The 22780-nt window shown below is 66.5% G+C and overlaps 2 protein-coding genes across 2 annotated transcripts; one reads left to right on the top strand and one right to left on the bottom strand.

Annotated features, from left to right (window-relative positions):
• Nucleotides 1–1651: 1651 nt before the first annotated feature.
• Nucleotides 1652–14893, top strand: LOC133628762 (receptor tyrosine-protein kinase erbB-2-like). Its single transcript, XM_062017716.1, is given in 28 exon segments — nt 1652–1811; nt 4238–4389; nt 4484–4670; nt 5223–5360; nt 5462–5530; nt 6159–6271; nt 7968–8109; nt 8189–8305; nt 8492–8618; nt 8700–8773; nt 8853–8943; nt 9706–9905; nt 10021–10153; nt 10277–10367; nt 10449–10609; nt 10704–10751; nt 11460–11598; nt 11690–11812; nt 11894–11992; nt 12107–12292; nt 12959–13114; nt 13200–13275; nt 13356–13502; nt 13592–13689; nt 13781–13951; nt 14127–14394; nt 14479–14504; nt 14506–14893. Coding segments are annotated over 28 exon segments (3708 nt in total). The 5' UTR covers nt 1652–1738; the 3' UTR covers nt 14809–14893.
• Nucleotides 14894–15640: 747 nt separating this feature from the next.
• On the bottom strand, nt 15641–19176 carry MIEN1 (migration and invasion enhancer 1). The gene is made up of 4 exons (XM_062018250.1): nt 19069–19176; nt 18053–18150; nt 17816–17892; nt 15641–16326 (listed from the first exon to the last, which is right to left on the bottom strand). The coding sequence occupies exons 1-4, from the start codon at nt 19155–19157 to the stop codon at nt 16243–16245; spliced, it is 348 nt and encodes a 115-aa protein (XP_061874234.1). The 5' UTR covers nt 19158–19176; the 3' UTR covers nt 15641–16242.
• Between the last annotated feature and the right edge of the window lie 3604 nt (nt 19177–22780).

Below are 22780 nucleotides of genomic sequence, written 5' to 3'. Positions count from 1 at the left end.
TACTCCCCCCCCCCCCCCTTCCCGCGGAGGATCACGGGATATATCCCCCCCCCTCCGTGGGGTCTAATGGGATCTACTCCCCCCCCCCCCCCTTCCCGCGGAGGATCACGGGATATGTCCCCCCTCATGGAGGGGTCCCTGTGGGGGGCGGCGTGTGGCGACCCCGGCGTGCTGGGGGGCTCGCAGCCGGCACGGCACGGCACGGCGCGGCGCGGCACGGCACGGCACGGCCCGGTCCATGCGGGATGCCGGGCGGGGCCATGCGGCGAGGCCCGGCCTGCGGCCGCCCGTGGGGTGCGAGTGGCCGGGGATGGGGGGCACGTGGCGGAGCCGGCCCCCGTCCGTCCCCCCGGGGGTAGTCGTGGCGGTGATGGGCTGGTTGCGTGCTGCTGAACCCATGGAGCCGTCCCCTCCTGCGCAAACACGTGTCCATCCCCTTCACACCTTCGCCCCCGGCACTGGGGGTCCCATCCCCGCTCCGCCTGGGGGGCTGCGGGTAGCCACGGTGGCACGAGTGGGCCGGTCTGTGGTGGGGAAGGACAAGCCCCACGCAGGGATCTTGTTGTGGTCACACGGTTTGGCTGGATGGGGGGGTCTATGCTTCTGGGGGGACCCCCACGTCTCACCCCACTCCCCGTGCACCCAGGGTGGCAGGTGAAGGAGCACAAGTGGCTTGTGCCCAGGTTGGGGGGCAAACAGCAGCACTGGGACACCTTGTTGGGGGGACCCACGGAATGTTGCCAGCCTGTCCCCGTGCCCCAAGGCTGTCCTCGTACCCCAGGACCTCACTTGTGTCATGTACCCCCCTGCAAACAGCCCCCCTGTGTCCCCAGACCCCAGAGGGGCATCACCGTCCCAATGACAGTCGCAGTCCCGGTGGGGTGAGGGGATGGGGGTTGCTCTCCCCCCCTCAACCAGGTGACCCTACAGCAGAACCTCTGCAACCCCCTCCCCAGCAGCCGGTGCAGCCCCCCCTGGGGTAGGAAGGGAGAGGGGGGGAGCACCATGGCGGGGGAGCACTGGAGAGGTGAAAGCACCGGGATGGGGGAGCACTGGGACCGGGAGCACTGGGGAGGAGGGAGCACCATGGTGGGGGTACACCGCGATGGGGAGAGCGCCGTGGTGGGGGTACAGTGAGATGAGGGGAGCACCGGGACAAGGGCAACGAGGTTGGGGAGCACTGGGGCAGGAGAGGGGCAAGGACTAGGGGCAGTGTGGGGGGAAGCACCGTGGTGGGGGAACTCCGGGGCAGGGAGAACACTGGGACGGGGGAGAGCACCGGGACGGGGAGAACATCGGGACGGGGGAGCACCGGGACGGGGAGAGCATCGGGGTAAGAGGGGCACTGGGACAGGGCAGCATCGCGGAGAGGAGGCACTGGGACAGGGGAGCACCGAGGCAGGAGGGGGAACGAGACTTGGCGAGCGCTCGGACTGGGAGCACCGGGACGGGCAGAGCACCGAGGCAGGGGGAGGTCTCCGGTTCTCCGGGGGCACTGGCGAGACGGGAGGAGGCTGAGAGCTCCCGCGGCGTGAGAGGAGGAAAGGGGGGGTCCCAGTGCGGCGGGAGCGCGCGGGGAGGGGAGCGGCGGCGCGCCTTTTCCCCCGGGGCCGGCGGCCGGGAGCGCGGCGCGTCCCCGCGAGGTGGAGCCCGGGAGCGGCGGGAGGCGGCGGCTCCGCACCGCAAACTTCGGCGGAGCGTCCGGCGGGGCCATGGGCCGCGGCCCGCGCTGAGCACCATGATCCCCGCCGGAGGCTGCCTCTGCGCCGGGCTGCTGCTCGCCACCCTCTTCCCCCTCGTCGCCACCGAAGGTAAGTCGGAGCGGAGCGGGACGGCGCGGGTGGGGGGATACACACACACACACACGCAAACCGGCGACCCGGAGGACACCGGGCCCCAGGAACGCCCCCTCGGCGGCGGGACTTTGCGCAAAGTTTTGTACGGGAGCGACCGGCACCGGAGGGGAACGGGGAACCCCGGGGAGGAGGGGGGGCTGCAACCGGAGTGTGTGGTGTGGGGGGCACTGGGAGGGCACCGAGGAGGGCAGCGGGCTGTGGGGTCCGGGGGGAGGGGGGGGGGGTGTTGCTCGGTTGAAAGTGACGGGATCGTGTGTCCCTCTCCCGGTCTCCCTCTCCCCTTTGGTCCCCCCAAGGTTATTCTGCAGGGGTCCGCTGCTCCCGCTCCCTCCCCCAACCCCCCCCCCCGCACGACCCGCTGCCCCGGGGGGGTGTTTAAAGTACCCGGTGCACCCCCCACTCTCGAGCTGCGGCGGCTCTCAGGGCTTCGGTAACGCGGGGAAACGGGGCCGGGGGGAGGGGTAACCCCAGCTTCTGAGGGAGGTTTCGGGGCGCGGGACAGGGAGGCGCGGGGTGCCGCGGCAGGCGCGGTGCCCCACGGGTGGGTGGGTGGGTGGGTGCGTCCCCGTCGCTCCCATCTACATTCTCGACGTGCCGCACCCTGCCCAGCCCAGGAGAGCGGCCAGGGGGGAGCGGGAGCACCCGGGCGGGAGCGCAGGCCTTGGCGGGACACCGGGGCACGGGGCCGGTGGCTCCAAGGTGGCCATCGCTAGTCACGAAAGCTGACGGCAAAGTTTGACCCCGCTGCTCGCTCCGAGGCCGTGTTTGAGGCCAGATCCTGCACCGGGGGAGCGTTTGGGAAGCGGATGCCCAGCGAGGCTGAGCTGGGGCAGAGGTTTAGGGACTCGTCGGGCGCCCACTGCTCCTGGCACCTCCCGGCTTCCCCTGCTCAAGGGGTCTGTGGTAGGGCAGCTCCGGGCTGGGAACACACAGCCCCAACCCCGTCCGTGGGGCTGGCTCGGAAGGGGTGACCGTCAGCACCGGAGCCGGGGTAGCCCCACGGGCACGTGCCGCACGGGCTTTGCCGGACGCCTCGGCGGGTGCCTGCGGGCACATGGGGCAATCGGCGGCGGCACTGCCCGCCGGGCAGGATGGATCGTGGGGACACAGAGGAGCCCAGGGGCCAGAGCCAAGATCTCACCGGGATGTGGCCTCGCCCCCCGCCGCCGGCCCATCCCGCCCGCCCTTCGCCCCGGGAGAGCCGGTGGCATCCTCTGCCCGTGCCGCGGGGCAGGCGGAGGGCAGACCTTGAGCTTTGGCCGCTCTGCCGCGCCGGCACCGATTCCTCCGTGGGGGACCCGAGAGGCCACCGCGGTGGGCTGAGAGCTGAAGCTCACATCCAAGGGAGGCGGGGGCTTCCCCCTCGCTGGTCGTGCCAGGGGTGCGTCTCGGCCCGGCTCGGCGGCCCCGGGGCGGGCAGGGGAGAGGCGGGTGCCAGCCTGGTTCCCCGGCCACGAGGCCGTGCGGGCAGCTGCCGGCACCGGGGGCTGTCACTCAGCCGCGGCTCCCGCCGGGGACCGGGAGGCCAAAGCACCGCTGTGGTGCCCGACCAGCCGCCCCCCATCCCGCCCCGTGCCCGACGACGGGACGGTGGCGGCTGAGGGGCCGGCGGCAGCGGGGCTGTGCCAGGGATCGGGTGTGGGGATCGTCGTGGTGAGGTGCCGGGGGCCGCGGGCGCGCCGGGGCTGGGCCGAGCCGTGCCGTGCCGTGCCCGCCAGCCCTGCGTCACCGCTGCTCCCCAAACACGCCCGACCTGAAAAGGCGGTTCCTGCCGAAAGCGGGCGGCCGGGGGCCCGGTGCCACCCGCCGCCGTGACTCACCCGCCCGGCTCGGGGCCCGGGGCGAGCTCCTGCGCCCCTCACCCTGCACCCTCCGCTAGCCCCGACGCCCCGGGGATGGCCCGTCCCCACCCCTCCACTCCCGGGCAGTCGCCCTCCGGGCATGGGGCCGGCCGGGCTCCGGCAGCCATCGCCGCTCAACAATCGGGTCTTGTCTGAGCGGGGCCGCCCCGCCGGCGTGGGCAGAGCTCTCATCGAGCATTCCTGCTCACGGCCCCCGCTCCGGCCCCCGGCTCGGTCCCAGCCTGGCCCCCGCCAGCCCTGGTTACCCGCCGCGGGCACGGGAGCGACGGCGGCTACGGGCTGCCCGTCGTGTGGTGCCGGGGCCGGGTGCCAAAGCCGGGAGCGTTGTCGCCGGGGGCAGCGGCGGGGGCCGGGGAGGGGGGTGAGAGGCGATTCAGGAAGCCCATCGGAAGCTGTTGGAGATAAACAGCCGCCGCCGGAGCCGCGCGGCTTTTCCTGCGGAGGTCGCGGTGGCCACCGGCTGTTTGGCACAGGGGCCGGGCCGGGGGACCCCACTGAGCTCTCGCTCCGTCCCCGCAGTCTGCACAGGGACCGACATGAAGCTGCTGCGTCCCTCCAGCCCGGAGAGCCACTACGAGACCCTACGGCATCTCTACCAGGGCTGTCAGGTGGTCCAGGGCAACCTGGAGCTCACTTACTTACCCCCCGACGCCGACACCACCTTCCTCAAGGTGTGTGGGGAGGGAGGAAGAACACATCGGGGACACCGTGGAGGGTCTGCACGGCCCCTCACCCCCATTTCCCCCACCCCTCTCCAATCCCCAGGACATCAAGGAAGTGCAGGGCTACGTCCTGATTGCAGAGAACCAAGTGAGCGGGCTGGAGCTGCAGAGCCTGCGGATCATCCGGGGCACGCAGCTCTTCCAGGAGCGGTTTGCGCTGGCCGTGGTGGGCAACGCCGGCCCCGAGGGCACGCCGGGGCTGCGCCAGCTCGGCATGAGGCACCTCACAGGTCGGGGCATCCCCTCCTCGGAGCCGCTGCGCTGGGAGCGGGGTGCTGGGGGCTGCGGGTTGCTGCTCCTGCGGATGGGAGCTGATGGGTTCCGCCTGGGGTGGATGCGCAGGTGTAGGGGGGTCCCATCCGGGTCTGGGGGGGGTCTCTGTGTCACTTCCCAGAGCTATGGGGTCCTCGTGGGGCTCCAGGTCTCATCCCATGGCTGGGAGTTCCCATCCAAGGCTGGGGGGTCCTCAAGAGGCTGGGGATCCCTGCCCAGGGCTGGAGGTCCCTGTAAGGGCTGCAGGGACTGAGGGTTGCCATGGGGCTGCAGGTCCCTGCCTGGAGATGAGGAACTGCATGGGGCTGGGGGCTTCTGTTCAGGGCTGGAGGTCCCGGTAGGTCTGTGAGTCTCCATCCAGGGCTAGAGGTTCCCATGGGGCTGCAGGTCTGTGTCCAGGGCTGGGAGTCTCCATGAGACACCAGGTCCTTGCCCAGGGTTGAGGGGTCACCGTGGGGCTGCAGGACACCCCCCATCCCCATGCTGACCACCCTCCTGTCCCAATACAGAGATCCTGAAAGGGGGTGTGTGGATCGAGAGGAACCCTCAGCTCTGCTTCCAGGACACCATCTTCTGGGCCGACATCTTCCACCGGCACAACGAGCTCAGTGGCGAGATCCATGTGGAGACCACCCGCACTCGCAGCTGTGAGCACCCTGGGGAGGGGGCATTTGCCCAGGGAGGGGGATCTGGGGGACACCACTCACCCCCTGGCATTGCCCTCTCACGCCTCCCCCCCCCGGTGCAGGTCCCGACTGCCATCCGCTGTGTGCTGAGGGTCACTGCTGGGGTGAGGGGCCACAGAACTGCCAGACCTGTGAGTACAGCCCCCCCTCATCCCTCCTGGGATCCCACACACACCGTGGGTCCCTCCAAAATCTTTGGGAACTCCCCCTCCCTTCACATCACCCTGCCCCATTGACCCCTACTTGCCACAGTAAATCCTGGCCCCAGAGAGCTCTGTTCCTTCCCACTTACCCCTGGCAGCTCCCCTTAATCCCTGCTCTGAAGACCCCCACTTACCCCCCAAATCTTTGCCCCTTTGTCCCCTATTTGCCCCTCAAAATCCCTGGCCCTTTTCCTTTGCCTGTACCCCCAAACTGCTGCCCCTTTGCCCTCCCGTTTACTGCCCTTGTGCCCCACACTTGCCACCCAAATCCCTGCCCCCTTGACTCCCGCTTGACCCCAAATCCTTGCCAATTTGCCCTTGCCCAAACCTCCCCAACCCCCCCTCCCTTTGCCCCCGTACTTGTCCCCTCCAGATTCTGCCCACTTGCCTCACACTTGCCACCCAAATCCCTGCCCCAGAGACCCCTAAAATCCCAGCCCTGAGGACCCACGTCCCCTTCTTTGTCTTGGGGATCCCCACATGCCCTCTGACTCCTCGGTCAGAGGCTGTCGGGGTCCCCATCCCATCTCACTCTCTCCCCACTCGCTCCCTGCAGTGACCAAGAGCATCTGCCACGGGTGCCCACGCTGCAAGGGCAGGAAGCCCACGGACTGTTGCCACGAGCAGTGTGCTGCTGGCTGCACCGGCCCCAAGCACTCCGACTGCCTGGTGCGCCCCGGGCATGGGGAGGGGGGTCACCTCGGGATAGGGAACAGGGCAGTGGGCAGCCCAGAGGGTGGTGGGCATTGGGCCAAGGCCAACTGTGTGATGTTGCCCAAGGGCAAGTGCTATGTCCTGCCCTTGGGCCACAGCAACCCCAGGCAGTGCCACAGGCTGGGGCAGAGGGGCTGGGAAGCTGCTGGAGGGAAAGGGCCTGGGGGCATTGGTGCCAGCAGCTGAACATGAGCCAGCAGCGTGCCCAGGGGGCCAAAAAGACCAAGGGCATCCTGGCTTGGATAAGCACTGGGGTGGCAGCAGGAGCAGGGCAGGGATTGTCCCCCTGTGCTGGGGAGGCTGCAGCTCGAGGGCTGTGTTCAGTGCTGAGCCCCTCACTCACTGCCACAGGGACACTGAGGGGCTGCAGCGTGGCCAGAGCCGGGCACAGAGCTGGGGAAGGGGCTGGAGCACAAGGGTGCTGGGGAGGGGCTGATGGAATGGGGGTGTTGAGCCTGGAGAAGAGGCAGCCCCTGTGCCAGGCAGCCCAGGGAGCTGGGGGAGTGCCCAGCCCTGGAGGGATCCCAAAGCCGTGGAGCTGAGGTGCTGAGGGCCGTGGGTTAGTGCTGGGCTGGGCAGGGTGAGGGCAGGGCTGGGACTGCAGCAGCATCAGGGGCTTTTCCAACCAAAACAATTCTGTGATTTTAATGGCATCAAGTGGAGTTGGAGGCCTGGAGCCAGTGGAGTTCCATAGGAGTCGGTTCCTGGGTACCTTATTCACCATATTCATCACTGATTTGGATGAGGTGACAGAGTGACCCTGAGCAAGTTCCCTGATGGCACCAAACTGGAAGGACTGGCTGATTCGCCAGAGGCTGTGCTGCAATTCAGCCAGATCTGGACAGGCTGAGAGTTGGGCAGAGAGGAACCTTCTGAGGTTCAACAAGGACAAGTGCAGAGTCCTGCACCTGGGGAGGAACAACCCCATACACCAGGACAGGCTGGGGGTGACCTGCTGGAGAGCAGCTCCAGGACAGAGACCTGGGAGTGCTGGTTGATAATAAACTGACCATGAGCCAGCACCGTGCCCTCGTGGGCAAGAAGCCAACGGCAGTCTGGGGGCATCAGAGACTGTGGGCAGCAGGTTGAGGGAGGTTCTGCTCTTCCTCTGCTCTGCCCTAGCGAGGCCTCATCTGGTGTCCTGTGTCCAGTTCTGGGCTCCCCAGCTCCAGAGGGACAGGGAACTGCTGGAGAGGCCAGTGCAGGGTCACCAAGATGATCAAGGGCCTGGAGCATCTCCCTGCTGAGGAAAGGCTGCAGGACCTGGGGCAGTTTAGTCTGGACAAGAGAAGGCTGAGGGGCTTTATCAATGCTGAGAAATCGATGACGGGTGGATGTCAGGAGGTTGGGACCAGTGTTTGTCTTGGTGGCAGGTGACAGGACAAGGGGTAATAGGCACAAACTGGAACACAAACAGTTCCACTTAAGGAGAAAGTCCTTTTGTGCTGAGGTGAGGGAGCCCTGGCCCAGGCTGCTCAGGGAGGGTGTGGAGGCTCCTTCTCAGAAGGTTCCCAAACCCTCCTGGACACCCTGAGCGAGGGGAATCTGCTGTAGCAGGGGATGGGGCTGGAGCAGCTCTGTAGGGCCCTTCCCACCCCCACCATGCTGGGATTCTGGGATGGGGGATCTCACACCAACCTTCCCCCTCCAGGCATGCCTGAACTTCAACCGCAGTGGGATCTGTGAGCTGCACTGTCCCCCCCTTGTCATCTACAACTCCGACACCTTCGAGTCGGTGCCCAACCGCGACGGCCGTTACACGTTCGGTGCCAGCTGCGTCAGCCAGTGCCCCTGTGAGCACCCGCTGGTGGGGGCTGGGGGGCTGGGGATGAGCCACTGTGGCCCTGACCCTGCCTTTGTCCCCCTCCTCAGATAACTACCTCGCCACGGAGGTGGGGTCCTGCACCCTCGTGTGCCCCCAGAACAGCCAGGAGGTCACAGTAAACAATGTCCAGAAGTGTGAGAAGTGCAGCAAGCCCTGCCCAGAGGGTGAGGGACTTCCCACCCCAGCACCTGAGGGGGTGGCATCTGGGGATCCCAGGGGGCTGTGGGGGAGGGAGCTGGTTACCCCTTAGTGGAGGGTCCAATCCCTCTGTGGCTGGTGGGGTGCAGACAGTATTTTGTAGGGGATGGGTGTGATGGTGACCCCCCAGCCCTACTGTGCACCCCCTGCAGTGTGCTATGGGCTGGGAGTGGATTTCCTGAAGGGTGTCCGTGCAGTGAATGCCACCAACATCCAGCACTTCAGCAGCTGCACCAAGATCTTTGGCAGCTTGGCCTTCCTGCCTGAGACCTTTGCAGGGTAAGTGCCTCCTTCCTCCCCCTCCTAGAATGGGGATGGGCACTGGGACCCCCCTAAACCCTTCCCTCCTGTCCCTGGCAGAGACCCCAGCACCAACACACCGCCCCTGGACCCCAAACTGCTGCAGATATTCGAGAGCCTGGAGGAGCTGACAGGTGAGCTGAGGGGTGGTGGAGATGAGGGGCTTTGAGGGAGGTGGGGGAACGTGAGGTGGTGACACTGGGATTGCCACAGGCTACCTGTACATTGCTGCGTGGCCACCTGGCTACCAGGACCTGGGAGTCTTCCAGAACCTGCGGGTCATCCGGGGCCGTGTGCTGCACAAGTAAGAGGAGACATGGGGGACATAGGGGGGACACAAGGTGGGTCTGGAGTCATCTGGGGCTGTGTGCTGCACAAGTGAGAAGGGACGGGGACATGGGGGGCATACGAGGTGGGTCTGGGGTCATCTGGGGCTGTGTGCTGCACAAGTGAGAGGGGACATGGGGGACATGGGGGGGACACGAGGTGGGTCTGGGGTCATCTGGGGCTGTGTGCTGCACAAGTGAGAGGGGACATGGGGGACATGGGGGGGACACGAGGTGGGTCTGGGGTCATCTGGGGCTGTGTGCTGCACAAGTGAGATGGGGACAACTGTCTGGGGGCACGGGCACATGAGGTGGGCAACACAAAGGGACACGGAGGGGGATGAGGGGGATCTGGGGCTGTGTGCTGCACAACTGAGTGGGGACAAGGGACATGGGGGAGATGGGCGAGGGATGAGACACACAGGGATGTGGGGGCACGGAGGGGAATGTGGGGACATGGAGGGGAACACAGGCACGTGAAGGGAGACATGGGGGGTCATCTGGGGCTGCGAGCTGCAGAAGTGAGTGGCGATGCGGACACGAAGGAGCACGGGAAGGGGATGTGGGGACATGGATGGAGACACAGGGACGAGAGGAGGGACACGAGGTGGGACGCGGGGACGGGAGGAGGGTCTGGGGAGCTGCACAAGTGAGCGGGAGGAGGACACGGTGCGGGGCGGGGGCGGTGCGGAGGGGGCCGTGGCAGGGGTCGGCGCGCTGACCCGGCGGTGTCTCGGCAGCGGCGCCTACTCGCTGACGCTGCGGGAGCTGTCGGTGCGGGCGCTGGGGCTGCGGGCGCTGCAGGAGATCAGCAGCGGCATGGTGCTGGTGCACCACAACCCCCAGCTCTGCTTCCTCCAGAAGGTGCCCTGGGGCAGCATCTTCCGTAACCCCCGCCAGCGCCTCTTCCAGACCCACAACAAACCCCCCGAGCAGTGCGGTAAGGGGTACCCGGCGCGGGGAGGGGACGGGAGGGGGGAGGACACGTCGGAGGCGGTGGGACCCACTTATCGCTGATGGGACCCGCCCCCATCGCTGACGGGACCTCCCCCCAGAGAGCGAGGGACTGGTCTGCTTCCACCTCTGCGCCCACGGGCACTGCTGGGGCCCCGGCCCGACCCAGTGCGTGACCTGCGAGCGGTTCCTGCGCGGCCAGGAGTGCGTCGCCTCCTGCAACCTCCTGGAGGGGTGAGCGGGGAGCCCCGGGGATGGCGGAGCCCACCCACCCATTGTGGGGCTGTGGGGGGGGGGGGGGGAGTGGTGGGCGGATCCCATCCCTTCACCCACCCCCCCGCCGCCTCCTTCCCACAGAGCCGTCCGGGAACACGCCAACGGGACACGGTGCCTGCCGTGCCACCCCGAGTGCCAGCCCCAGAACGGCACCGAGACCTGCTTCGGATCCGTGAGCACGGGACAGGCTCCGGGGGGGTGCTGGGGGCCGGCTCAGTGCCCAGGGTGCCTGACGCAGCCCCTCTCCCCGCAGGAGGCTGACCAGTGCGTGGCCTGTGCTCACTACAAGGATGCTCAGCAGTGCGTGCGGCGCTGCCCCAGCGGCGTCAAAGCCGACACCTCCTTCGTGCCCGTCTGGAAGTACCCGGACGAGGACGGGGTGTGTCAGCTCTGCCCCACCAACTGCACCCACTCGTGAGTCGGGGGGAGGGGGCACGGGCAGGGGTGGGGGGGATGGGGTGGGAGGGGGCTGCTGACAGGAGGGGGCTGCTGCACGCTGTGTCTGCAGGTGCACGATCCGGGATGAGGATGGTTGCCCCGTGGACCAGAAGCCAAGGTATGAATGTGGGTGCCCTGTGTCACCCTGACCCCCACTGTGACCTCGCTCTGGGTGCTGGGAGGGGTCTCCTCTAGTTGAACCCTCACCCCATCACTATCTCCCCCGACCCTCAAACTATCCCACTCACCCCAAAACCATCCCCCTCATCCCATCACTATCTCCCCCCGCCCCATCACCATCCCCCTCACCCCATCACCATCTCCCCCCACCCCATCACCATCTCCCCCCACCCCATCACCATCACCCCCTCATCCCGTCACCATCTCACAACATTGTTTGCCCTGTCACCATCTCTCCTATCCCATTACTATCTCCTCCCCATCACCATATCCTCCTCCCAAACACCATCCCTCACCATCCCCCTCGTCCCATCACCACCCCCCTCATCCCATCACCATCTCCCTCACCCCATCACCATCCCGCTCACCCTCTCACCATCCTCCTCAAACCAAAACCATCCCTCTCACCCCATCACCATCCCACTCACCCTCTCACCATCCTCCTCAAACCGAAACCATCCCTCTCACCCCATCACCATCCCACTCACTCTCTCACCATCCTCCTCACCCTAAAACGATTCCCCTGACCCCCTCACCATCATCCTCACCCCATCACCATCCTCATCATCCTCTCACCATCCCCCTCACTCCATCACCATCTCTCCCATCATCACCATCTCCCCACCCCTTCCCCCCTGCCCTGCAGCCAGGTGACGTCCATCATTGCTGGTGTGGTGGGGGCTCTCTTGGTCGTCGTCCTCCTCCTCATCACCGTCATCTGTGTGAAGCGCCGGCGGCAGCAGGAGCGGAAACACACCATGAGGCGCCTGCTGCAGGAGACTGAGGTGGGTACTGAGGTGGGTGTGCTTGAGGCCTACTTCGGGGTGGGGGGGTGCCAGGACCCCAGCCTCCTCCTCACCCATCTCTGCTCTGCAGCTGGTGGAGCCGCTGACACCGAGCGGGGCCCTCCCCAACCAGGCCCAGATGCGGATCCTCAAGGAGACGGAGCTCAAGAAGGTCAAAGTCTTGGGCTCTGGTGCTTTTGGCACCGTCTATAAGGTGAGGGGGGTGGGTGCTGGTTGGTGGGGGGGAACCCTCTCTGCTCTGCACCCCCTCACCCACATCCCCACCTCTTCCCAGGGCATCTGGATCCCTGATGGGGAGAGCGTGAAGATCCCCGTGGCCATCAAGGTCTTGCGGGAGAACACGTCACCCAAAGCCAACAAGGAGATCCTGGATGTGAGTGCAGCAGTGGGGCTGGAAGGCAAGTGGAGTGGGGGGCTGGTGCTAGCCCCTTGCCCAGTCTGACCATCAACCCCCTTTCCCCCTCTCCCCCCAAAAAATCCCCCCCAGGAGGCCTACGTGATGGCAGGGGTGGGCAGCCCCTACGTGTCCCGGCTGCTGGGCATCTGCCTGACCTCCACGGTGCAGCTGGTGACGCAGCTGATGCCCTACGGCTGCCTCCTGGACTACGTGCGGGAGAACAAGGACCACATCGGCTCCCAGGACCTGCTCAACTGGTGTGTGCAGATCGCCAAGGTAGGACTGGGCAGGGGGCAGTCTGGGCAGGCGATGGGGGAAGAATCTGGGCAGGGGATGGGCGAATCTGAGCAGGGGATGGGGGAAGAATCTGGGCAGGGGATGGGAGAGTCAGTCTGGGCAGGGGATGGGCGAATCTGAGCAGGGGATGGGGAAAGAATCTGGGCAGGGGATGGGGGAGTCTGGGCAGGGGATGGGGGAGTCTGGGCAGGGGATGGGGGAAGAATCTGGGCAGGGGATGGGGGAGTCTGGGCAGGGGATGGGGGAAGAATCTGGGCAGGGGATGGGGGAGTCTGGGCAGGGGATGGGGGAGTCAGTCTGGGCAGGGGATGGGGGAAGAATCTGGGCAGGGAATGGGGGAGTCAGTCTGGGCAGGGAATGGGGGAGTCAGTCTGGACAGGGGATGGGGTAGGAGTCTGGGCAAGGGGATGGGGGAGGAGTCTGGGCAGGGGATGAGGGAGTCTGGGCAGGGCATGGAGGACTCTGGGCAGGGGATGGGGAGTCACTCTGGGCAGGGGATGGGGGAGTCTGGGCAGGGGATGGGGAGTCAGTCTGGGCAGGGGATGGGGGAAGAATCTGGGCAGGGGATGGGGTAGGAGTCTGGGCAGGGGGCATATGGTGAGTCTGGGGCCAACCTGATGTGCCACCATTCCTGTTCCCACCCAGGGGATGAGCTACTTGGAGGAGGTGAGGCTGGTGCACCGGGACTTGGCTGCTCGCAATGTCCTCGTCAAGAGCCCCAACCACGTTAAGATCACCGACTTCGGGCTGGCGCGGCTGCTCGACATCGACGAGACCGAGTACCACGCCGACGGCGGGAAGGTGGGGGGCCAGAGATCCCCCTCCTCAGAGACAGCCACCCCCTGGGAGAGCTGTCCTTCTCAGCTCTCCCTCCTCTCCATCCCAGGTGCCCATCAAGTGGATGGCGCTGGAGTCCATCCTCCGCCGGCGCTTCACGCACCAGAGCGATGTCTGGAGCTACGGTACGTCGGCGTGACCTTGTCCTCGGGGTGGCTGCGTGGGGGAGGACACAGGGCACTGCTCACCACCCCCATCCCCTCAGGTGTCACAGTGTGGGAGCTGATGACTTTTGGGGCAAAGCCCTACGATGGGATCCCGGCCCGGGAGATCCCCGACCTGCTGGAGAAGGGTGAGAGGCTGCCGCAGCCGCCCATCTGCACCATCGACGTCTACATGATCATGGTGAAATGTACGGGCGGGGGGCGAGGATGTGGTGTGGGGGAGGGACAGGGGGGGTGGGCATCAGGGTGGCACCTCACTCCTGTCCCCACGTGCCAGGCTGGATGATCGACTCCGAATGCCGGCCGAAGTTCCGGGAGCTGGTCACCGAGTTCTCCCGCATGGCCCGAGACCCCCAGCGCTTCGTGGTCATCCAGGTACCGGGGTGGGACGTTCCTCTCCCCTCACTGGCACCCTCACACAGGCACCAACCGCTGCCCTCACCCCTCCCCACACCTCCCCTCCCAGAACGACCTGGCAGGGCTGCCTGGCTCCATGGACAGCACCTTCTATCGTGCCCTGCTGGAGGAGGAGGACATGGAGGACTTGGTGGATGCTGAGGAGTACCTGGTGCCTCACCAGGGCTTCTTCAGCGCAGAGACCTCCACCACCTACCGCAGCCGCATCTCCTCCACACGGGTAGGTGTGAGCCCCATACCCCTCTTCGAGGGGTGACCCAGTGCTGGTGTAGCCCAGGCTGAGGCTGCAGCTGTGCTGGGAGACCCTGGGACACCTCCCTGCCCCCTGTGGGCATTGGGGCTGTGGTCTCGCCGTGGCTGCACGCACCTGACTCTGCGCCTTCTCCTGCACCCAGAGCACGGCAGAGACTCCGGCTGACGTGGAGGAGGGTGAGGGTTTGGCTGCCTTCCCCTTCCCTAGCCCAGGCCTGGCTGAAGGGCTGGAAAGCCCCATGCCAGAGGTGCTGGAGGGGGATGGCTTGGCCAAGGCGGCCGCGCAGAGCCCAGCAGGCCGTGAGCCTGGCACCCTGCCACGCTACAGCGAGGAGCCCACGGGGCTGGCGGCCGAGGACAGCGAGGGCCCGGACCCCGAGAGCTTCACCACCCCCCACCCCACCATGCCAGGTAGGGATGGGGTGATGGGGGGGGGTTGCTGAGATACCGCAGCCCGGCTCTGGTGGTCCCTCACTCGTCCCTTGTCCCTTGCAGAGTACGTGAACCAGGCTGGGGAGCGCCCCCCCCCGCGTGCCCCCGTCCCCGCCGGACAAGCCCAAGGGGCACCAGGGGAAGAACGGGCTCATCAAAGAGGCCAAGCAGCCCTTCCCGGGGCCCTTCAGCCACACCGTGGAGAACCCCGAGTACCTGGCTCCCCCCGGCCCCCCGGCCCCCAGCCCCTTCAGCCAGGCCTTCGACAACCCCTACTACTGGAACCAGGAGCCCCCCGCGGCCGGCGGCCCCGAGGGAGGCCCCGGCACGACGCCCACGGCCGAGAACCCCGAGTACCTGGGTCTGAGTGGCCCCGACGACGTGGCCGCATAGGGTCGGGCTGTGGAGAGACCCCCCTCACCCCTCCCTTCTTCCTTCCCACCCCCCCACCCCCGACTTCACCGAGGCAGCTTGTGGAGGGACAGCACGCAGCGAGCCACGGAGGGCTGGGAGAGCCCGGGGCCAGCGGGCAACGTGTGTGCAAGGGGATAACGGAGCAGCACGGGGTGCTTGGGGCCGCCCCGGCTGACCCACGTGCCACACGGCGCTCAGACTGTGCCCAGGGAGCTCGGCGTGAAGGACAAACCCTCCCCCAGCACCCAACAGCTCAGCCACGGCCTGGGTGGAGCTGTGCCTCTGCCCTCGCTGCCCCCAGCCCTGGCAGACACGGACTGGCACTGAGCGGGGTGTTGGCTCCTCTCACAGCCACCTCCTGCCCCCAGATGTATATTTGATACTTGTACATGGGTTGGTTTTTTTTGTTGCTGTTGTTTTCTACTCCCTTGGTCTTCTGTGTGGTTTATTCCCTGTGTTATTCTTCCCTGGCACTGCCCCGGGGGACACCCCTCTGTCCCTCCCGGCCTCAGCTGCCACGGCACGAGGGGCAGGAGCCGCTTATGGGGAGGGTAGAAATCCTAGACCCCCAGCAGGGTGAGGGCTGGAAGGGCCCTGCAGAGCTCCTCCAGCCCAACCCCCTGCTACAGCAGGTTCCCCTCGCTCAGGGGGCACAGGAACGTGTCCAGGTGGGGTTGGAAACCTCCTGAGAAGGAGCCTCCACACCCTCCCCATCAGCCTTCTCCAGGTCCCACAGCTTGGAGCCAGGCCCTGATCTGCCCCCCACTGCCCACATACCACCCCCACAAGAACTCGAGGCACACCACAGGGGCCACATTTTCCTCCCTCCTTTTTATTCAGCCTGGGGCCAGGGGCTTTATGCGCAGTACACAATAAATAGGAGCCCTTCCGCTGGGCTCAGCCACCCCTGGGGAGGGCAGAGTCATGGCAGGCGGGGAGGGAGAGGAGAAGGGGGAGCGAGGGGGATGCTGATGGCCAGCAAATCCACCTCTGGGCCACGGGGCTGGAGCTGAGGGGGTCCCCCAGCCAGTCCCTGCCGCCCTCACACCGGTTCCGACAGGGCCGGGAGGGACTTTAATCATTAACAAATCACGTTGTTCCCAGCAGGAGGGATCTTTTCCCCCCTCTGTGTTAACCTGGGGAGGGCTGGAGCTGCAGCAGCCCCAGTGTGGCTCCCCTGAGGGCTCATGGAGGAAGCGGGGAGGTGGGGGGAAGGACACCCCGAAATTCCCAGCACTGAGGGAGGGGAGAGCCCCAGTGTGCTGTTGGGGGGTGAGGGGAGGCACAGCAGGCAGGGAGCTGCCCCCCTCCAGTGTCACCGCTCTGCCCAGCCCAGTGACGTTCCCTGAGGGGTGTTCCACAGCCCCCCGCTGCTCCTGGGAGGGCAGGTGGGGGCGAGGGAGGCCGGGGGGGCTACAGGATGGCACAGGGGGGGCGGCTGTTGGTGATTTTCTCCAGTGGCTCCCCATTCCTCGCCCTGCGAATCGCCTCAATCAGCTGCAGAGACAGAGGGAAGGGAGGGAGGGAGGGAGGGAGGGGGTGATGCTGTGGGCTGGGGGGGAAGCACTGGGGGAGGGGGGCACACATGCAGTGGTTGGGAGCACGGGGAGATCTGGCAGCAGCGTGGGCCTGAATGAGCCACAGCTCCAGGAACTCCCCACAACGGGCCCAAAACAGAATCACTGTGGTTGGAAAAGCCCTTGGAGCTCCTGCAGTCCCAGCCCTGCCCTCACCCTGCCCAGCCCACCACCGACCCACGGCCCTCAGCACCTCAGCCCCACGGCTTTGGGATCCCTCCAGGGCTGGGCACTGCCCCAGCTCCCTGGGCAGCCTGGCACAGGGGCTGACACCCCTCTCAGGGAAACAGTTCTGCCTCAGCTGCAGTCTCAACCTGCCCTGGGGCAACTTGAGGCTGTTCCCTCTGGTGCTGTCACTTGTTACTGGGGAGCAGAGATGAACCCTACCACCCTAACACAGCCTCCTGTCAGGGAGCTGCAGAGAGGGCTCCTGTCTCCCCTCAGCCTTCTCCAGGCTCAACACCCCCATTCCCTCAGCCCCTCCCCAGCACCCCTGTGCTCCAGCCCCTTCCCCAGCTCTGTGCCCGGCTCTGGCCACGCTGCAGCCCCTCAGTGTCCCTGTGGCAGTGAGTGAGGGGCCCAGCACTGAGCACAGCCCTGGAGCTGCAGCCTCCCCAGGGCCCAGCACAGAGGACAATCCCTGCCCTGCTCCTGCTGCCACCCCACTGCTGATCCCAGACAGGATGCCCTTTGCTTCTTGCCCCCCTGGGCATGCTGCTGGCTCATGTTCAGCTGCTGGCACCAACCACCCCCAGGCCCTTTCCCTCCAGCCACACATCCACAAGCCTGGAGTGTTGCCTGTGGTTGTTGTGGGCCAAGAGCCCTTTCCAGCCCTTGCCCTTGCTGAACCTCACCCCACTGCCCCCAGCCCATGGCTCCAGCCTGCCCAGGGCTCTCAGAAAACCCTTCCTGTCCTCAAGCAGATCTACACGCATGCCCAGCCTGGTGGCATCAGCAAACTGACTGAAGGTGCACTGATCCTCTCATCCAGACCATTGATAAAGGTGTCAAACAAAACACTGAGCCCTGGGGAACACCATTGGTCCCAGCCACCAACTGGAGTTACCTCCATCCCTCACCACTGTCTGGGACCAGCCATCAGCCAGCGTTCCCCCCAGCATCCAAGCCAGGAGCAGCCAGTTATGAGCCCAGATCACAGCTCCAGAAACCTCCTCCAAGCAGCACCACAGGCCTGAATCGTGGCCATACCATGGCTGCAGGTCTAGGAACTCCCCCACCAGCTCATGGGGTTTGGGGAGGTGGAAGGTGGGTGATGCCTGAGGTGAGTGTGAGGCTGTGTTGGTGCTCAGACACAGGCAGGGGGTGTGAAATGGAGGTGTGGAGGGAAAAAGTCATTTCTAGGGGAGCTCAGAGGGTAGATGAGCCTCCCCAGGGGGTCTTGTACTCACATCCTTCTCATAGGGAAAGCCTCCATTCTCCAGCTTGGAGAAGACCAGCTGCCCATTGATCTCGATCTCAAAGGCACCTTAAAAGCAGATGGAGCTGAGCTGTGACCTGTGCCCCCACCCCACAGGCTGTCCCAAACCCCTCCCACAAGCATCTGAGAGGCACAAACCTGGCAGACGCCCCATCCCCAGGCTCTGCACCCCTGCACAGGTCATCCCCAGCCTCCCCCAGGCCCTTACCTGTGCCCCCCAGCCTGGACTCGATCTCTATGTCAGGGTACTCCTCCTTCACAGCGCTGGCCAGCTCCTGGTATGTGGGCTCAAAGCCACAGGGCTCGCTGGGGGCAGTGGTGGGAGGGGGAAAGAGTGAGAGCTGAGTCTGTGTTAGAAGGGAGGAAAGCCCCCAGCACCACCCTGAGCCCACATGCCCCCCCAGTCAATCTGAGGAGTCCCCCAGCACCCACCCCCCGACTGCTGCCTGTACCCCCACATCCCTCACAACAGCCCCCTCATCCCCTAAATCCTCCTAAAGCCTCCCCCACCTCCTATATCACCCCAACCCCTCTCTAACCCATTCCCCTACGACTCCTCAGCCCACCCCCTCATCCCTCCCCAAGCACCCAACCCCCCCCCAAGTGCCTCGTACACCCCATCCCAGCTCCCCCAGTCTCTGCCCCTGGTACCCCACTATCCCTCCCACCCCCAGCACCCTCATCCCCCCCCCGATCCCTCCCACCCCCAGCACCCTCATCCCCCCCCGATCCCTCCCACCCCCCAGCACCCTCATCCCCCCCACGATGCCTCCCACCCCCCAGCACCCTCATGCCCCCCACGATGCCTCCCACCCCCAGCACCCTCATCCCCCCCCGATCCCTCCCACCCCCAGCACCCTCATCCCCCCCATGATGCCTCCCACCCCCCAGCACCCTCATCCCCCCCATGATGCCTCCCACCCCCCAGCACCCTCATCCCCCCCCGTTCCCTCCCACCCCCCAGCACCCTCATGTCCCCCACGATGCCTCCCAGCCCCTAGCACTCTCAAACCCCTCCCATCCCCCCCACCTCCCTCCCACGACCCCCATGATCCCTCCCACCCCCGATCCCTCCCACCCTCCGTCCCTCTCACACCCGCCTCGATCCCTGTAGGTGCTGAAGGCCTCTCGCCCCGCTCCCGCTCCATTCACCCCGGTTCTTGGCCCCGCCGCGACCCCTCGCGGGCGGCGGAGCGGCACCGGCGGAAGGCTCCCGGGCCTCACCAGTACTCCACCACGATGCGGACGCTCTGCTCTGACCCGGGCTCGGGCCCGCCCGCCGCCGCGGTGCCGGTGCCGGTGCCGCTGCTCATGGCCGCCGGTGCCGCCGCCCGCCGCCGCTTCCGGGTTCGGCCACGTGACGCCGCACTTCCGCAGCTCCCGCAGCTCGTCTGCTCCGGCCCGGCAGCGCAGCGCCGCCTGCTGGCGGGAGGACCGCACCGACACCCCCCCCCAGAGCCACACCGACCCCCCAGAGCCACACCGACCCCTCAGAGCCACACCGACCTCCCAGAGCCACACTGACCCCCCAGAGCCACGCCGACCCCCCAGAGCCACACCGACCCCCTCAGAGCCACACCGACCTCCCAGAGCCACACCGACCCCCCAGAGCCACACTGACACCCCAGAGCCACACCGACCCCCCCAGAGCCACACCGACCCCCTCAGAGCCACACCGACCCCCCAGAGCCACACCGACCCCCTCAGAGCCACACCGACCTCCCAGAGCCACACTGACCCCCCCAGAGCCACACCGACCCCTCAGAGCCACACCGACCCCCCAGAGCCACACCGACCCCCCCAGAGCCACACCGACCCCCCCAGAGCCACACCGACCTCCCAGAGCCACACTGACCCCCCCAGAGCCACACCGACCCTCCAGAGCCTCACCGATCCCCCAGAGCCACACCGACCCCCCAGAGCCACACTGACCCCCCAGAGCCACACCGACCCCCCAGAGCCACACTGACCCCCCCAGAGCCACACCGACCCCCCAGAGCCACACTGACCCCCCCAGAGCCACACTGACCCCCCAGAGCCACACCGACCCCCCCAGAGCCACACCGACCCCCCAGAGCCACACCAACCACCCAGAGCCACACCAACCACCCAGGGTCACACTGAGCCCCATGGGACCCGAACCGACCCCCATGGGACCCACATTGACCCCCGTGGGACCAACTCTGAGCCCCTTGGGACCCACACCGAGCCTTGTGGTACTCACACTGACCCCCTTGGGACCCACACCAATCCCCATGGGACACATACTGAGCTCTATGGGACTCACAGTGATTCCCTTGGGATCCACACCGAGCTCTGTGGGACCTACACTGAACCCCATGAGTCTCACACCGACTGTCGTGGGACCCACACTGACCCCCTTGGGATCCACACTGAGCCTCGTGAGACCCACACCGAGCCCTGTGGGGCTACATCCTGACCCCTGCAGCAGCTCCATAGTCCTCTGAGGATCCCCACAGACCCCCACTGACCACTCATGATGCCTCCATGGGAGTCTCACAGGGCCTTGGGTTCTCCCCAGACCCCAGGGGATCACCCACGAGATCTTCAACATCCCCCACGGGGACCCCCTGAACGCCCCATGGGGATCCCTCTGGGGCACCCCAGCACCCCCTGGGGACACCCACCTGGGACTGCACCCTCTGTCCTCCAAGGGACCCCTACACGTCCCACTCTGGCCCCCCATCCCACAGCCCTCCCCCACGGATTCCTCATATCACTCCAGACCCAGGGGACCCCACAACCTGCATGGCACCCCCCGAGACCCCCGTGAGACCCCCCCACCTGCCCCAGTCCCCAGGCTGACCCTATGGCCTCCCCCCACCCCGATGTGGTGGGGTCCCTAGGGAAGCCTCAGCCCAAACCCTACAAGAACCTGGACTCACACCCTCAGGACCACCGTGGGAGTCCCTCGGTTACCCCCCTCAGTCACCCCCTACCTCTGCCCCCCAACTTTGTCCACTCTTGAGGTCACCCCAGTGCATTGTGGGAAACTCTCCATCACCCTCCTGGGCCGGTGGGCTGGGGGTTTTGGGGGGGGTTTGGACCTCCCATGCTGGCACAGGACCAGGCTGGGGGCTGGAAGGACACCCTGGGGGTGTGGGGTGTGGGATGAGGGGGGTGGGAGCAGCGTTTCTGGGGTGCGGAGGGGTGGGGGCCGGGCGCCGTCTCGCCATGATGTCAGGCGGGGGCGGGGGCGGGGGCAGGCGCAGGTAGATAAAGGCGGGGAGAACAGGAATCCCCGGTCGGTCCGGCGGGACGCGGCGGGCGCCTCCAGGTAGGAACCGGGGCTGGGCCGGGGGCTCCCCCGCGCCGGGACAGGTTACCAGACATCCCGGGATGTCGGCCCCATCCAGCCCACGGGACCCCGGCCCCTCTCCCCGACCCCAGCAGCTGCCCTTGTGCCCTTTCCCTGCCTCCTTCCTCCCGGCTCTTCCTCCTCCTCCTCCTCCGCTGTCCTGCCATGGCTCAGCCTCCACCGCCGCACCCTGTGGCCACCTCAGCACAACGCTTTGGTGCCCGCTGGGACCCCTGCCCACAGCTGGAGGCCCTGGGAACCCACCCCTTAGCCCTGGTAGCCCTGGGACCTGGTCTTGTAGCCCTGGTCAGCCTGTGATCCTGTATTACAGTCTTGGAACCCTGTCTCTTAGCCTTGGTGTCCCTGGGACCCTGTGTCCTAATCCTGGTAGTCCTATAGCCCTGGTGGCCCTGGTCTCTTAGCCCTGCCTCCTGATCCTGGTGACCCTGGGACTCTGTCTCTTAGCCCAGATGTACCTGGGACTCTGTCTCCTATTCCTGGTGACCCTGGGACCTTGTTCTATAGTCATGGTGGCCTTGGTACCCTGTCTGATAATCGTGGTAGCCTTCGGACTCCATCCTATAGCTCTGGTGGTCCTGGGACCTCATCCTATAGTTCTGGTGGCCTTGGGGGACCCCATCCTATAGTTCTGATGGTCCTGGGACCTCATCCTATAGTTCTGGTGTAGCCTTGGGACCCCATCCTATAGTTCTGGTGGCTCTGGGACCCTTTCCACAGCACCTATGGCCCTGATCCTCCTGTCCTGTAGCCCTGGGACCCCATCCCTTAACACTGGTGGCCTGGGGACTCTTAAACCCAGTAGCTCTGGTCTCCCTGCTCCATGACCCTGTTGGCCCTGGCCCCCTTGTCTCAGAGCCCCATAGTCCCAGGGCCTTGGTCCCTCTGTCCCAGACCCCAGGGACGCCCCGTCCCATCTCTCATCATGGCCACCACAACAGGGCTGGCGCTGGGGTGACCTGAGGCCACGGTGGTGGGCCAGCAGGTGGGTGGCAGGGCTGTGGTCCTCATCACCCCCCCTCCAGCATCCCCTGCGTGGTTTGTAGTGAGGCAGCATCACCCCTGTGGCCACCTTACATGTCCCCCAGCTTGCCCAGGGTCCACAGCAGCGGGGTGGATGGGGCAGGGGATGGGTATGGGGATGGTGGCAGCAGCCACACGATGGCATCGGTTCCACCTGGCCACGGACTTGGACCCTGAGCTGAGGCCAGTGGGTGAACAATTAACCCGTGCCCGGGAGCGGCGGGGCCAACGGACTCGTGCCTGTGGCTACTGAGCGATGCCGTGGGCGTCACGCGTGTATTTCCTGTGCCGAGCCGAGCCGAGCCGCAGCAAGGCTGTCCCAGCGCTCTGCACATCCCTCATCCCCTCTACGAACCATTCTAGGGCCACACACACAGCTCCAGCCGATAGCCCCGCGGCACTGCGTGGCCACTGGCCCCGCGCCCCGGTCGCCACCGGCGGGGTGAGGGGCGGGGAGGGGACCTGCGGCCGTGCCGGCGGGTGGGCTGTCGGCGGTTCCCACGGCGGGCGCCGCTCTCTCGCCCCCGGCCCGTCGGCGCGGCCGCCCCGGATGCCAGCGTGGTGAGGTGGAGCTGG

The sequence above is a fragment of the Colius striatus genome, chromosome Z (genome assembly GCF_028858725.1).
Source record: "Colius striatus isolate bColStr4 chromosome Z, bColStr4.1.hap1, whole genome shotgun sequence".
Classification (NCBI taxonomy): domain Eukaryota; kingdom Metazoa; phylum Chordata; class Aves; order Coliiformes; family Coliidae; genus Colius; species Colius striatus.
Note: the sequence above shows the minus strand (reverse complement) of the source record. Positions and strands in the feature narration are given on the sequence as shown.